Source organism: Artemia sp. Qi Xiang Cuo, chromosome 3 (assembly GCF_049724085.1).
Source record: "Artemia sp. Qi Xiang Cuo chromosome 3, ASM4972408v1, whole genome shotgun sequence".
Taxonomy (NCBI): Eukaryota; Metazoa; Arthropoda; class Branchiopoda; order Anostraca; family Artemiidae; genus Artemia; species Artemia sp. Qi Xiang Cuo.
This window is the reverse complement of record NC_142796.1, coordinates 87,333,489-87,349,070: the sequence shown is the minus strand read 5'-3', so window position 1 is coordinate 87,349,070 and position 15,582 is coordinate 87,333,489. Positions and strand designations below refer to the sequence as shown.

The 15,582-nt window shown below is 35.9% G+C and overlaps 1 protein-coding gene across 1 annotated transcript in view; it reads left to right on the top strand.

Annotated features, from left to right (window-relative positions):
* The window catches only part of LOC148954706 (uncharacterized), a 116,731-nt gene that overhangs the window by 15,453 nt on the left and 85,696 nt on the right, over nt 1-15,582 (top strand). Inside the window, exons 2-5 of the mRNA XM_089087210.1 lie at nt 1,538-1,656; nt 7,490-7,647; nt 10,098-10,324; nt 14,127-14,272. Coding sequence (XP_088943336.1) covers nt 1,538-1,656; nt 7,490-7,647; nt 10,098-10,324; nt 14,127-14,272 — 650 coding nt within the window. The remainder of the gene's footprint in view (nt 1-1,537; nt 1,657-7,489; nt 7,648-10,097; nt 10,325-14,126; nt 14,273-15,582) is intronic.

Below are 15,582 nucleotides of genomic sequence, written 5' to 3'. Positions count from 1 at the left end.
TGTTTATGATTTGTATTCCTAGAGTTTACAATGATTGACCTGTTGGTCAATTTTGCAATATAAAAAGAAATTTGAAACATCCCTCTGGGTGGGGAAATTTGGGAGATTTATTCTAAAAATGAATATTTTTGTTTGTATAACATACCTCTGTGAACAATGTCTGATTCATTCTCAGGGGGTGCCAGTTCACCAAAATGTCAGGGGGAGGAGGATTTTACGTTAATATTTTCTTATGAAGATATCTAGGGGGAGGGGTATAAAATTAGAATACCAACCCCTCCTCCTCAATTGGTGCCTCTGTTCATTGGCCATCCCCTAAATTTTAGCTGTGTTTTATGTGAATTATTGGCATTCCCAAAATTTGTGTTTGTATTTTAAGATAGCCTAGTACCTATTCTAGGTTGGTTTATCTTTAAATACTACTTAAGAACAGACCCCTTTCTTCAAATGCTTCAATTAGTCAAGATAGTCAATTAGAACCTATTGGTTGTTGATTTCTTTATTTTTATGTACTTGTTATTTCAGTTGTGGTTTTCCATAGGGACTCGAGAAATAAGTTCTACTTGTTACTTCACTCATGCCTTTGCATAAGGGGAGGGGCACCCACAAGGCTGGTTAAAAAGAATTGTCTCTGTGGAAAATCATGGCCCAAAGATACTCTCTTTTCTTGTTTATATCCCTTTGTCTTTAACAAAAATCTTCTGCTAGTCTCTCCCTCAGGGGCATAATTTGCTATAGGGCTGGGGGGTAACTTCCCCCTCCAGACCCCAGTTTGCCTCCCCCCAAGCTGAAATTTCGTTTTTGCAAAAAATCTTGTCAAGACTAAGATAAGCCTGCATAATTCAAGCATCCAGAGAAACAGATCAGTTTTCTTTAATGTATCTTTGGCTTTATGGTACCATATGGCTTATTTTTCATTTTTCACTTTCATTTTCACTTGATTTGGGAAGATTGGGTGCAACTTTGCCCCCCCCCCCCGGCCCCAGGATTTTGACGGAAATACATCACTGCCCTCCCTCTCTCCGTCTGAAGGAACATATTTTTACCCTTAGTACAGGGCCTACTCCCAGTAAGGATAGGACGTGTATGCATCTGGAAAATTGGTTCCAACTTTGTTTGCCCTCCCCCCATGATTTTGACGAATTTATGCCACTGCCCTCGCTCTTTCCATCCAAAGGAACATATTTTTACCCTTAGTACAGGGCCTACTCTTAGTAAGGGTAGGACGTGTATGCATCTGGAAAATTGGTTCCATCTTTGCCCTACCCCCATGATTTTGACGAATTTATGCCACTACCCTCGCTCTCTCCATCCAAAGGAACATATTTTTACCCTTAGTACAGGGCGTACTCTTAGTAAGGGTAGGACATGTCTGCATCTGGAATTGATGCTCTCATGCAAATCCAAAGGCATATCAGAATGTTTATTTTCCAGTCTATTCTCCAGTACTATTATCCAGTTCTCCAGTACTATCTCCAGTACTATTCCAGTCTATTCCAGTACTATTCTCCAGTCATTATTTTTCTTTCTTTTTTAGTATCAACCTGGACATAAAAGCTATGCAGCATTGGAGAAAAGTAATCAACTTAAAAAGGTGCTTTTGGAAATTGAAGAAGTATTTAATGAATTTATGAGCAAGATTGTTCAAGTTTTTTTGTAAGTTTTTATGTAGATTATCAAAATTTTATCTAGGAAGCAAGCAGCTCCCCAAATTCTATACATTTTGGCCTCTGTTGCACTGTCATCTATTTATTTTTTGCCATTTGCAAACTATGCTATTGGAACATTATTGCTGGTGTTGTCAAAAAAACTTTTCTTTTTAATAATTTGTTTCAAACTGTTCCAAAACCTTCTTTTTCGGATTTAAATAGACATATTTGATGAATATGGGCATAGCCATGAACAGCAGCAATATGTTTTAAATAGAACTCTCAATTAAAAGCAGATCCAGCTTAAACAATTCGCACTTTTAAAATGTTTATATCTCAGCGATTGAAACTACAAACATATGCTATTGAAAGGAGTCCATAGAAGATATTACAATAGTTTTGTTTGGGGTAGGAATCTAATTAAAATTATGACACATCCCATTGCGTGAAATACCATATATTTGGCATGTTTATTGTCAATCTGAGTTTTCGCCATTGGAACTGATCTGTTTGAAGCTTTAAACCTTTGAAATTTTAATTAAATGAAAGACGTTTTTTGAAGAAAAGCAAAGGCCCAAATCAAAACCTAAGACGATCAGGAATAGTCTTCTATTAATTCAGTCTTAAACAAACATGAATTACTATTAATGAATGAATGAAACTCAAAACAAATAGAAATTAAGATAAATAATCACATCACACATAAAGATAAAAGATATTGATATAGATGAATAAGTGGACTCTAGAGCAAACAGAAATTAAAATGACTTACCCAGTCAAACCTAAAACAAACAGAAATCACCAAAAACAAAGTAGGGCTACCATCCCCTAAACTGTCCCTATTATAACAATTAACTCTTTAAAACAGCCATCTCTCAGCAATTGGAACTGCAAACAGGGAAGATATGCTGTTGCAATAGTCTTTAGAAGATGTTACAATGATTTTTTTGGGGTGGGGGGGGGGGGGTAATAAAAGAGATGACACGTCCTTATTGATAAATGAGTCAAATCAGCACGTAGGCTAGTTTTGTGATTTATCAGCATACAGCCTTGCATCATCTAGTGTTACACCTTAGTTCTCTTTTATCTAACCTTTTGAATCTATAAAGTCACCTTTTTATAGATGACTGGGACATATTATGTGCTGGTGGAAATATTATTTATTTTTTTTTTTTTTTTTTTTTTTTACCAAGTAATTACCTGTAATACACTATATGTTGTAAACATATAATAGATATTTTTGCATGTTATGCATTATATATAATTATAAATTTGTATATAAACCGGGATAGTATATAAAATCATTATGATTATTTACAGATAATTAAATTGTAAAAATATAATTAAAGTTATAATTTAATGTATTGGAGTAAAATATGTTTGATATGATTAAGGTTATAAAAATTAAATAATTATAAATACAAAATTATATACAAACTGGGATATATGAGTATTAGCCTATATGGTGCAAAAAGGTTATCCTGGTAGACACCTATTCTGCAGTAGACCATTCTGTTAGTAGACCGTCTGTATCAAATTCAGGATTTAGTTTTCTTGTGTCCTCTCTAAGGATGTCCTCTTTTTGTAGTATACCCTTGATTTCATCTCTGCCAAAGCATCTGAATAAATATGAGGTAGGCTACCAGTCTCCAATAACAATCTGGCAGGATCTCTGATTAGTTCAGAAGATTTTTTGAAATGGAATCTATATCAGTATTCAAAAACACATGCTTTTGAGGGAATTATCTGCCAGAAAGTCCTCTAGTAATTTGTGTTGCTGTGCAACTCTCAAGAAGTTACCTATGGAAGTCATTCAGCATAGATTTGTATGTGCTTTATTTAGTCAATATTATTTCAATATAATTAAAACTATGAAAGTAAAGTAATTAGAGAACTATAACAATAGAATAATATATAGACGGTGTATTTTATTTGTTGCAAAAAGTTTCTCCTGGTTATCTATTCTGCAGTACCCATCTTCTGCATTAAAATCAGGATTTTGTTTTTATGTCCTGTTCTTGTGGTGTACCAACAATTTTATATCTACCCAGGCATCTAATTAATACAGGGTAGGCTACCAGTATCCAGTAACAATCTTACAGGATCTCTGATTACTTCAGAAGATTTTATGAAATGAAAGCGTTGCTTATATGCTTTTCAGGGAATTCCCTGCCAGAAAATCCTCTAGTAATTTGTGTTGCCATGCGATTTTCAAGAAGTTACCTATGGAATTCATTCAAAATAAGTCTCTATGTGCTTTATTTATTCAGTATAATTTTGATGTAATTAAAATTATGAAAGTAAAGTAATTATATAATTATGACAACATAATAACATATAAACTGGTATATTTTATTTTGTTGCAAAAAGCTTCTCCTGGTGATCTATTCTGTAGGACACATCTTCTGCATTAAATTCAGGATTAGTTTTTATGTCCTGTTCTTGTGATGTAACAAAGATTGTTATGTCTACCCAAGCATCTGAATAAGTATGAGGTAGGGCATCAATCTCCTGCAATAGTCCTGCAGGATCTCTGGCTACCTCCAAAGACTTTTTGGAATTGAAGCTGCGTTAATTGTCAAAACACATTGCTTACATGCTTGTGAGGTAACTTCCTGCCAGAAAATCCTCTAATAATTTAAGTTGCTGTGAGATTCCCAAGAAGTTACCCCTGGGGTCCCCTTTTTTGGCAGGATCTCTTCTAGACTAACCAGAGTAAATTTCCAATCTGTTGTATTTTTAAAACTTGTCAAGAAAATCATACCAATATATTTACCATTCTTTATATTAAATAAATAATTCTTTACCTGGACCTGGTACCTGGAGAAATCCGGGGAGGTAAACAAGAAGGGTATGCAAACCACAGAATGGCTGGCCCTTTCGGCCAGGATGGATGGCTGAAGGGCCTTGAAACGGAGATCAACACTGCGGGTTTGGACTAGTCTGGTGTTGCGTTTTTGTTGCCTTTTGCCATCTTCTTATACAAATTCTTTGCTACTTATAGCGGTTATTAAATAAGTTTTGCCATTTGCTGTGTTATTATGAGAAGATGGCAATGTTTAAGTAAGCCAATTCTAGGATTATAATTAAAGAAATGCTAAGTTAATCATGTAAATGAAAAGCAGGACATCAGGGACAGGACTTTTTGTTCAGTGTATTTATGTACAGCTCCAGTTTAAGTAGTATTTCCTTTAGACCAGGACTTAAATTAATTATCCAATTGCTTTTAAATCACTGAAAGTTTAGAAGAAAGAAAGAGAACAAAAATTCTGGTAAAATTACCAGGTACAAATCACCCACCTTACAAATCAGGCAGAAACAAATCAGTTAATCCCCACGAAATCAGCAGTTTTTGTTTATAGCTAAGGGCTATATGCCCATTAGAAAGGGCTAGGACAGAATTGCAGCGACAATGATTATTATATTTGGAAAGAGCTTTAAATAGAGATTATGATTTCTTCTAAATTTGCACGAGGTCTTGGAGTGATGCGGCGTTTGAAACACGTGTTACCTTTAACTGTTTTAAGAAATATATATCATACTGTTTTTCACTCTTTTATTGTTTATGGTTGCTGTATTTATGCATCTAATTTTTCTTCAAATATTAAGAGACTGCAGATTCTTTAAATTAAGGCGCTTTGAGTACTGGGTGAGTTTATGCAGTAAGACCACACGCGTGACTGTTTTATTAATTTTAGAATTTTAAATATTTGTCAGATCAGGGACCATCAGGAGGGAGTGTTTACTTACCACGTGCTTAATAGATTATCTCCTGAATATTTTGGAGATTTTTTTGTTTAATTCAGATTATCATCATCATAGGACTAGAGGTCGTGGAAGCTTAGTCTCAGAAGTAAGGAGTACGAGTCGATCTAATTTTTTAATTGGAAATTATGCAGTTAATTTGTGGAACGGTTTCCCGGAGAGAATTAGGGAGTCAGAAAACCAGTTTCAGTTTATAATTAGATTAGAAAAGTTTTTGTTGGGCGGGAATTAAACATTTTTGATTGTTGTTTGTTATATATATATATTTTTTTATTAGTATTTATTTTATTTTTTTTAATCGGGAGAATTAAATAGTATTGAATGGTAAGAAAAGAGTAAGAAGAGTGAATGAGTTTGCTTTATGATGAAAGATTGTGTGACGGTGATCAAGCCACAATAGTGGCTGAATAAAACGTCATCATACGTTCTTACCATTTCTACGTTTGTTGATAATGTTATTTAAAAAATGGAGCAAGTGCCAGTTAAGTATGATATAATTATTGGTTGAAAATAAAAATCATCTCATCTCGTCTCAAAGAAAAGGTAAATAAATAGCATATTTTCTTTCCCTTCTGATTTACGTCCTATAAGTAAGCTTAATTGGAGGGTGCAGAATCTGGGATGCAATTAAGAAAGCAGTGAGTGTTATACTTGGAAAGAGCTTTGAATTGGAAATTAATTAGTATTTATTTGTTCCTCTCTGATTTTTGCCCTATGCGTAATCTTAACTGGAGAAGGAAGTACCTGGGATGTAATTACGAAAGCAGCGATTATTATATTTGGAAAGATCTAGGATTGAGAACCATATCGTATTTTTTTCTATCTGATTTCATGATTGCAATGTAATTTAGCTGATAATCACAGCCCAGTTATGTAATCTATTTTTTTTTTAGCCTTAGGAATTTAGGCAGGGTTCAAATGAATAGCAGGGCATCCTGAAATGGGGCTGGACAAGATCACAAGAAAAGATTTTAAGGAATCGGGAGTAGTTGCTAATATCTTGATTGATGCCGAATCTTTTGGGGAGATCCTTGCCTTGGCCGGAATTGATATTGGCCGCGCATTCGAACCTCTAATCCATGCAGTGATGCTTCTGAAGGCTGGGATGAATCTAGCTGTCATTCCCTCTCTCCAGAATCTGTATTCCAGATCGCGGATCCAACTGAAGCTACCTCCTGACAAAAAGTTTGTTCCCCATTCTGTGCACTCGACTTATTTCAGCCCGTCAAGGAGGAGTCTCTCCCCCGTCTATTTAAATAATTGTGTACTTGATGCTCAAGATCTGTATCCATCTTTGCTAATTTTGTCTTCTGTCTTTGGTATGTTATGCGGATTGTATCTTGAACCTTAGCCCAACTCTTCAGCGGAAACCGAAATTTTTGAAATCCTAGAAGCTGAATAGAAGATGGACTTCAATTCAATTCCTGGAGAATTGACTACTGTATTCCTACCATAACCCTCGTTTCCATCCTGTCCATCCTGTTCCATCCTGTTGATTATTATCTCATTTATTTAGGTTATAACCATAGGCTCATCAATTCACCAAACTCGAAAACCTCATTGATCAACTCCTCATCTTCCATTCCAAGTCTAAGCGACTCAGTCTTCTTAACATTAATTTTCAACCTATTCTTGCACACTGAACTCTCAAAACCTCCAAAAACTGTTCATTTTGCTAATATTTTTACTTGGACACTTCAGAACAATAATTCAGAACACTTCAACGGGAAGGAGAATTCTCCTTCCCATTTATTCAATGCTCTCCATGGCCTTTGCCGTGTTCTTTTGGACCAAGTCCATCTAAATTATCCTTATAAATGGGAATAGAACGCAACCCTGCGTAATTATTTGGTATGCCAGACAAGAATAAAACCTTCACTAAAGCTGTTCTATCGACTGGAATCAAATGCTTGTTCATAATCTATAAAACTGAGGACTAAAGGGGTTTTATTATTAAGGCACGTCTTAAATGTTAATCTAAGAATGAAAATTTGGTCCGCATATCCTTTCCCCTTCCTAAAACTAAACTAGTCCGTGCGGTTTTTACTCTTTTTTATATTATTATGTTTTTTTAGGCAACATCAAAGAAGAAAAAGTCTGCATTTGGCAAGTATCACTCATATTAAGAAGCTCGGTGAAATTCAGGAAACAATAATTACTTGTTTACAAAGGCTCCCAGAAAACATCTTTAAAGATCTGGATGTGCTTATAGGAAATTTGAAAGGTGCAAGGGGTAAGTTTTTTAAAATTCTCTAGTTTTGACATTGGTCAATAAACAGAAACCCATTACTGCACAGACAGTTGTCGAAATAGTCTTAGGGGATGTCTCTTCACTAAAAACCCTGTAATTCATTAAATTTAGCAATAATTCTATTGATGCTGTTTTTGCTCCTATTCTATTATTGCTCCAGTTCAACTGGCTTTTATAAGTAAGGCAGTATCCAGGGGACGGGGTAGGGTTTAACCCCCCCCCCCACCCCCAAATTTTTTTTTCCCGACTCGTAAAACGTAGCAAAATCTATATAAACAAATTTTTGATATGTTTTTAAAACTAAATTTTGTAGCCCCCCCTGAAAAAAAAAATCCTGGATATTCTCTTGCTTATAAGTGAACAGTTATGAGTGGACGTAGGCTCCTGCATAGGCTACTATAAGCGAAAATTTATAGGCTCCACAGATCAAATGACAAATACTTCTAGAGAACATTAAAAGATTTGGATACGGTTGTTGCAAATTTAAGTAGTACAATGGTTAAGTGTTTTGAATTGTCAGGGCTCGACAACAAACATACTTGTATAGCCAGCTGTCGAAAAGACCTGTTTTTTTAGGGTCTCATATTTTTAAACAGTAAACAATTTTTAAAGAAAATCTTCTCTAATGAGAGGTTCGAAGAATTCAACGATTTTATTATCAAATTCCTGTGCTCAATGTCTAATTGGGCAGAAGTGACGGAGGCATCAAAATTAAAATATGTTTTCCCCCTGGACTCATATTGCTACTACTACTACTAACAACTCACCGCAGCACCACCTCTATCACGGCACGCTCCTCCTCCATCCTAATCTATTCAAAGCCTCCCTCTTTACACCCTTCCAGGAAGTTCCCATTTCGTTTAAATCTGTCTTTACGACATTCTCCAGCCCCAACGTCGGATGACCTGCTTTTCGTTAAGCCCTAGACGGTTGACCGAAAAGGACAATCATTGGCAATCTGTCATTCTTCACCCGCAGAACTTGTCCTAACCATCTCAACCTTTCTCTTTCTCTTATATACGGTCAGTCAGCCAGGTACCAATAACAATCTGTAGGCAATTTCTCTGGAAAACATCTAGCGTGAGTCCTAATCTTGGACTTGTCTTAGGTCTATTCATAACTGACAACCGTGTTATTCTAGTATTTTGGCTGTTTCAAAATAATGAAGCTATTAGGGCAGTAGGCTACCACATTTTAGTCAGTGTTGCCACGCTGAAAGGCGAAGATAAATACGTAAAACTAAATAGCCAAATTTAACAACACCTTTCGTCCATAAAATTCAGATGTTAACAGTTTGACAATTCCTAAAGACGATTGCACCTTTAATGGAAAGTTTCAAATTTTTAAGCTGCTTGGTACCAATAATTTTTAGATAATTTTATGCTGATCTTTACACTAAGTTTCTTTCTTTCAAATTTAGTGCCTCATAGCTGTATAACTGCGTTTAGAGGTCATTTCTTTAAAAATTGCATTTCTTTTTTACTAATATTATAATAAGATATATATAATGCTGTCTAAGCTTCAGATATGCTAATTTAAGTAAGTTTTAAAACTTCTGATTAAGATTAGTTTTAAATCTTAATTAATTAATATTAATTAGTTAAATCTTAATTGAGTTCTAAAATCTTAAGACTTTGATTAAATAAAGAACAAAAGTCATAGCAGAATGCCAAAAGATCAGAGAAACAACATCTTACTAGCAAAAGCAGGGCCTAAAGTTATAGATGGTGTCTCTTGACCAACGATACTGTAATCGTTGGTGAATTTCTGTTGTCCTCGCAAATTTCAGAACAGCTAAAGACTCCTCAAATTAGTGGGAATTTGAGACGTGAGCAAATGTGGAGGATAACAGTAAAGAAACAGTCAAATGTTCAATTTTTCAACAGTTGAATTTTCACATTTTTAATTTTTGACTAGTTTGCTTATGCTGATTGGGATGAACTGCCCTCTCCAGACCCTAGGTTGGCCCTCCCAGACCGCAGTGTACCCCCACCCCGCTCCTCCCACCAGCTAAAATTTTGTTTCTTCAAAAATTTTGTCAAAGCTAAGATAAGCCTGCATAATTCAAACATCCAGAGAACGTGTCAGTTTTCTTTACCATATCTTGGCCTTTAGGGTGAAAAGAGATTGAATAGTACCATTCCACTTTTTTATTTTTGATTAGTTTGCTTATTATGATTGGGATGACCTCAGACGGTCATTATAATGATTTTACGTTAGTTTATTTAGGAAGGACTTGTTTAAGGGGGAAATTTTGTATCTTAACGTAAAGTATCTTGATCACTTAGCTTAGAGGATTGCGTGGTTAGTGGGAAAGCCGCTTCTTACCCACTTCTACATCATGCTTTTGTTTCTTGTTTCTTTGCTTTTTCTCTTATTTCTTTGCTTTTTCTCTTATTTCTTAACTATTTTTATATGTTTTATCCTTCTAGAAGCGTGGTGTTTAGAAATGAGTTCAGTTGAGAGGGAAGATGCCAGCCAGAAACGTTCCACCAACCCTCAGACGTTATACCCTCTTGCTGACCTTGCTTCAATGCAAAACTCCTTAGATAGTTCGCCTAATACACCCGTATCCGGAAGTAACAGAATTACCTACATGCTCTATTTTATATTGAATATACTCATGTCTCTTCTTGGCTGGGACACAATCCGTACTGAAGTAAGTGGAATTCCTGTGTTGTTTTAAAGTCACTTTTCTGTGAATAGGCAGCGTGGCGGCAGAGTGCACCTGGCGATGATAAATCACGTCAGTCCAGTTTTGGTCAGGAAAAAATTACTCAGTGATAATTTATTTCTCCCCCTGGCATTATGCGCCCCTAGGTCCGGGCCTAGGGACCTAGTGGTAAATCCAGGCCTGAGCCTGGATTTACCATCAGGAGATGTTGCTTGAGCTTCGAAAGGGGTTCTAACAGTTTTAAGGGTGAGGAGGTGGAGGCAAAGAAAGAAGAGAGGAGGTGAGAAATGAGGAGGTGGAGGCAAAGAATTTCGTAAATTTTACTATATATAATGTTTTGTCAGTAAGAGACCTTTATTCACAAAAAATAGTTACAAACTTACTTCTAAACACTTAAAGTCCATGTTTAACTTAAAATGCGCTTCTAAAAGAACACATCTATTATTTTTTCTTTTCTTTTTTTTTGGTATGAAAGGTGTTTATTTATAGACAATAAATATAAAAGAACATGAAGCAAAGCTTGATAAGGTAAATAATGACCACACTATGCAAAGTCTATATTAACTTATGTAAGGTGACGACAATCAACCACCAAAAAAGCAATCTATATTTTAAGGCTCTTATAATGATGATGGGCTGTCATTAATAATTAAAAAAAGAAAGAAAAATATAGTCTATGATTAAATTGTGAAAAAGGCGTATATTCGTGATTTATGGCCTTTGGAACACAACATATCATTAATTAAAAGAAAAAATCTAACAGTTACCAGTCTTAGAAGTGAAATTTGGATGATGAAAATAGCCTTGAAAGAGAAAAATGAGATAAATAAGAGGTGATTAAATTGTAGCAGAGGTATGCACGGATCTGTCGCACTTGTTGGTAGTTTTCGGTTTCATTAGTATTGAAATAAAATTGGACTTGAAAGAAAAAAGAAAGGGGACTGGAAAAAAAAGATATACGTAAAAGAAAATATAAATATAGAATATCAGGTGCTTGTATGATATACGCCCTAACAAACATTCTTCTAAAATGTTTTTCAGATATTCAATCCTAATGAAATATACCAAAGTAAGATAAAAATATAATACTTGAGAAAATTTTTTTTGGCTATATATTTGCGCATTAAGGGGGAGGGGGTAAAGTATAGTGGATTTGCATGTCTAATGTGTTTCTGCTATTATTAGCATGTATTGCATGTGTATATTGCATTTGTTTCTGCAATTATTCTGCATATTATATAGTAAGAATTATTTTCTGACTTCACACTCTCCAAATACTTTACCCCACCCCCCTAATGTGCAAATATGTAGCCCAAATTATATATTTTCCATATATTCGGTCACTTCTTTTTGTCTTGTTTCACGCTAAGCTGAAAGGAACTAACGAAAGAAAAGGGGTTTATAGTGCGTCAATGAATGAACAACTTGAGTGGTAGGGCATTTATCATACAAGTACCGAATATCATTTTAACTGAATAAAAAGTTGTGGAGGAGCATGGGGGCCAGTTTTGAGAGGAAACTACTACTACAAACAACTCACCGCGGCACCAAGCCGCCTGAGGCCAACACAGCTACGCACGCTCCTCCTCCATCCCAATCTGTTCAAAGCCTCCCTTTTTAAACCCTCCCAGGAAGTTCCCGTTTCCTTTCAATCTTTCTTTATGACATTCTCCCACCCCGGACGAGGACGACCTGCTTTTTTGTACAGCTTACTGTACAAATTATGTTCTTGCTAACACTATGAAAATGAGATGATTTAAAATTAAAAGAGAGAGATTTTTTAAAAAGTAGCTCCCAGTCGCAAAAGTAGCCCTCCAAGCTCGAAATAGCAAGAACTGTAAGTTTTATGTAAATTTTTCCAAGATTTTTATACGCTCCTTTATAAGTTTCTTGGTTCTCTCTGACTTCATTTTTCTCGATTTTGACTTCCTTTAGTCCTTTCTGTCCCTCCCAACCTTTTTAAATCCCTTTGATCTCCCTTTAGCTCCTTCCGGCTGTCTTACTCACTTTTGACTTTCTTTGCTCTATTCGGACTTCCTTTAGTCTCTTTTGACTTTTTTACTTCAGTTGGACTTCCTCTAGCTGTCTTTGATCCCTTTGATCTTCCTTTTCTTTCTTCCGACTATCTTGTCCTTTCCAACTTCCTTTAGCCCCTTCCAACGTCCTTAGTCTTTTCTGCCTTTATTCACTCCGTTTGGACCTCCTTATGTTCTTTTTCACCCTCTTAACTTTGTTTGGTCCCAATGAGCTTCCTGTTTTGTTCCTTCCAACTTCATTGTCCTTTCCGATTTCCTTCATTCCCTTCCAACTTCATTTAGCTGTTTCGAACTTGTTTTAGAACCATCCAGTTTTCTTAATCTCTTTTGACTGTATTTACTTTATTTGAACTTCCTCTATATGGGTTTGATCCATTTGACCTTCCTTTTGTTTCTTCCGACTATCTTATTCCCTTCCAACTTCCTTTAGCCCCTTCCGACTTCCTTAGAGTCTTTTCTGACTTCATTCACTCCGTTTGGACTTCCTTATGTCCTTTTTCACCCTCTCAACTTTGTTTGGTCCCTATGAGCTTCAAACATTTTGTTGCTTCTAACTTTATTGTCCCTTCCGACTTCCTTTAGCCTCTTCCAACTTCTTTAGTCTTTTCTGCCTTTATTCACTCCATTTGGACTTCCCTATGTCCTTTTTCACCCTGTTTTGTTCCTTCTAACTTCATTGTCCCTTCCGCCTTCCTTTAGCCCTTTCCAACTTCCTTAGTCTTTTCTGCCTTTATTCACTCGTTTTGGACTTCCTTATGTCCTTTTTCACCCTTTCAACGTTGTTTGGTCCCTATGAGCTTCCTGTTTTGTTCCTTCTAACTGCATTGTCCCTTCCGACTTCCTGTATTCCCTTCCAACTTCAATTAACTGGTTTGAACTTGTTTTAGAAACCATCCAGTTTTCTTAATCCCTTTTGACTTTATTTACTTTATTTGGACTTCCTCTAGATGTGTTTGATCCCTTTGACCTTCCTTTTGTTTCTTCCGACTATCTTAGTCCATTCCAACTTCCTTTATCCCCTTCGGACTTCCTTGGTCTTTTCTGAATTTATTTATTCACTCCGTTTGGACCTCCTTATGTCCTTTTTCATCCTCTCAACTTTGTTTGGTCTCTATGAGCTTCCCGTTTTGCTACTTCTAACTTCTTTGTCCCTTCCGACTTCCTTTATTCCCTTCCAACTTTATTTAACTGGTTTGAACTTGTTTTAGAACCATCCAGTTTTCTCAATCCCTTTTGGCTTTATATACTTTATTTGGACTTCCTTTAGATGTGTTTGATCCCTTTGACCTTCCTTTTGTTTCTTCCGACTATCTTAGTCCCTTTCAACTTCCTTTAGCCCCTTCCAACTTCTTTAGTCTTTTCTGCCTTTATTCACTCCATTGGGCTTCCCTATGTCCTTTTTCACCCTGTTTTGTTCCTTCTAACTTCGTTGTCCCTTCCGACTTCTTTTAGCCCCTTCCAATGTTATATTTTACAGTGTAAACAGTGGCGCAGCTTGGGTGGGGGTGGGGCAAGAGGGGGGCGGCTGTCCCTGGGCGCAGCCACTATGAGGGGTGCCAAACTCAGCTTTTTTGTCTACTTATAGTGTGGTAATGATGGTAGGGAAGGTGGCAAAAAAACTGACATTGTCCGCGGGTGCTGAAAACCCTAGCTACGCCTCTGAATGCAAATATGTTTAAATAAAGTGAACAGAGCTCTTTGTCGTTGTTGTGGTTTTAATATTCTTCTTTCCTTATTTGTTTTCACCCCAGGGACAAAAAGAACAAATGAACTTGGAGGTCAAGGAAGTTGCAGAACACCGAGAAGAAGAGAGAAAATCTGAGCTCTTTATTGAACAGATGTTGGAAAATTTAAAGGATTTCATTGATTTGTCAGCCAAGATTGTAAAGGAATTGCGGTAAAGTTGAATAATTCTAATATCTGTACTAGCTTGTTGATGGCTATTATTTGGCTTACTATTTTAGAACAAGTGTTTTCATTCAGTGTTGAGAAGTCTAATTATGAAAAAGAATTAAACGAAGGAGGTTTTAAGGTGTAGAAAAAAAAGACTGTTTTGAGGGCTGTGGGCTGTTTAAGGTTTCTGGATATGAAGAAAGGGCGTTTTCAGTGTAGAAATATAGGACTTTTTGTGAGAGGGTGAAGGGAGGGGGGTGGGGGGGGAGTGGATGAGAATTTTTGGTGTTGAAAAACAGGACTTTTGATGGTTTGGAATATAAGAGTGTGTTCTTGACATAAGAAGGTGCAACGCTTCTTTGGACCTTGGAATATTTTGGGGGACTAAACAGGAAGAAAAGTCTCTTTTCGTCGTAGAGAAGTAGGTTCTTTGTTGGGTTTTTGGAAACACTTTAATATTTTACATACAATAGAGATGAGCATCAACCGTAGATACCTATGACCTGAATTTTAGGGAGAAATATCCGGGCGAAATATGTTTTAGGTAGAAATATCCATATATATATATATATATATATATATATATATATATATATATATATATATATATATATATATATATATTATATATATATATATATATATATATATATATATATATTTTACATACAGTAGAGATGAGCATCAATCGTAGATACCTATGACCTGAATTTTAGATATATATATATATATATATATTTACATACAATAGAGATGAGCATCAACCGTAGATACCTATGACCTGAATTTTAGGGAGAAATATCCGGGCAGCTGAAATTCAGAAGTTACATTATGGAATATAATTTTACGTATTTGCAAATAAAGCTACATTTCAGAAACAGGAAGCTGCCGCGTACGACTGAGATTAAGGATGTCATCCGCGTAAAAACACTAACGAAAGATTGATAGATTTCAATATTCAGTATCTCATAACAGTGGTTATGAGATTCCAGGACATAGTTGCGAGAGAAACACAATTTGATATAATTGCGAGAATTTTCATTAAATTCTTAGTTTATCAACCTTCAACAACAGTAAACGTACCGCTAACTTCTTTACCTACAATTGGTCGTTAGTTTCCTGTTGCCAAAAGTTTTGTATTGGCAACCACCAGGAAGCCATGGCCAGGGAAGCCTGAAAAATACACTGCGTCAGACTTATCCGTGCAATCTATGCAACCTGCACAACTCTGTTCAATCAGAGTGGGAGGGTGTCACTGTAGCAGAAAACCTGAGAGAGGATAGGGGGTTCCTCTTTGATGTTCTAGCTACCTCT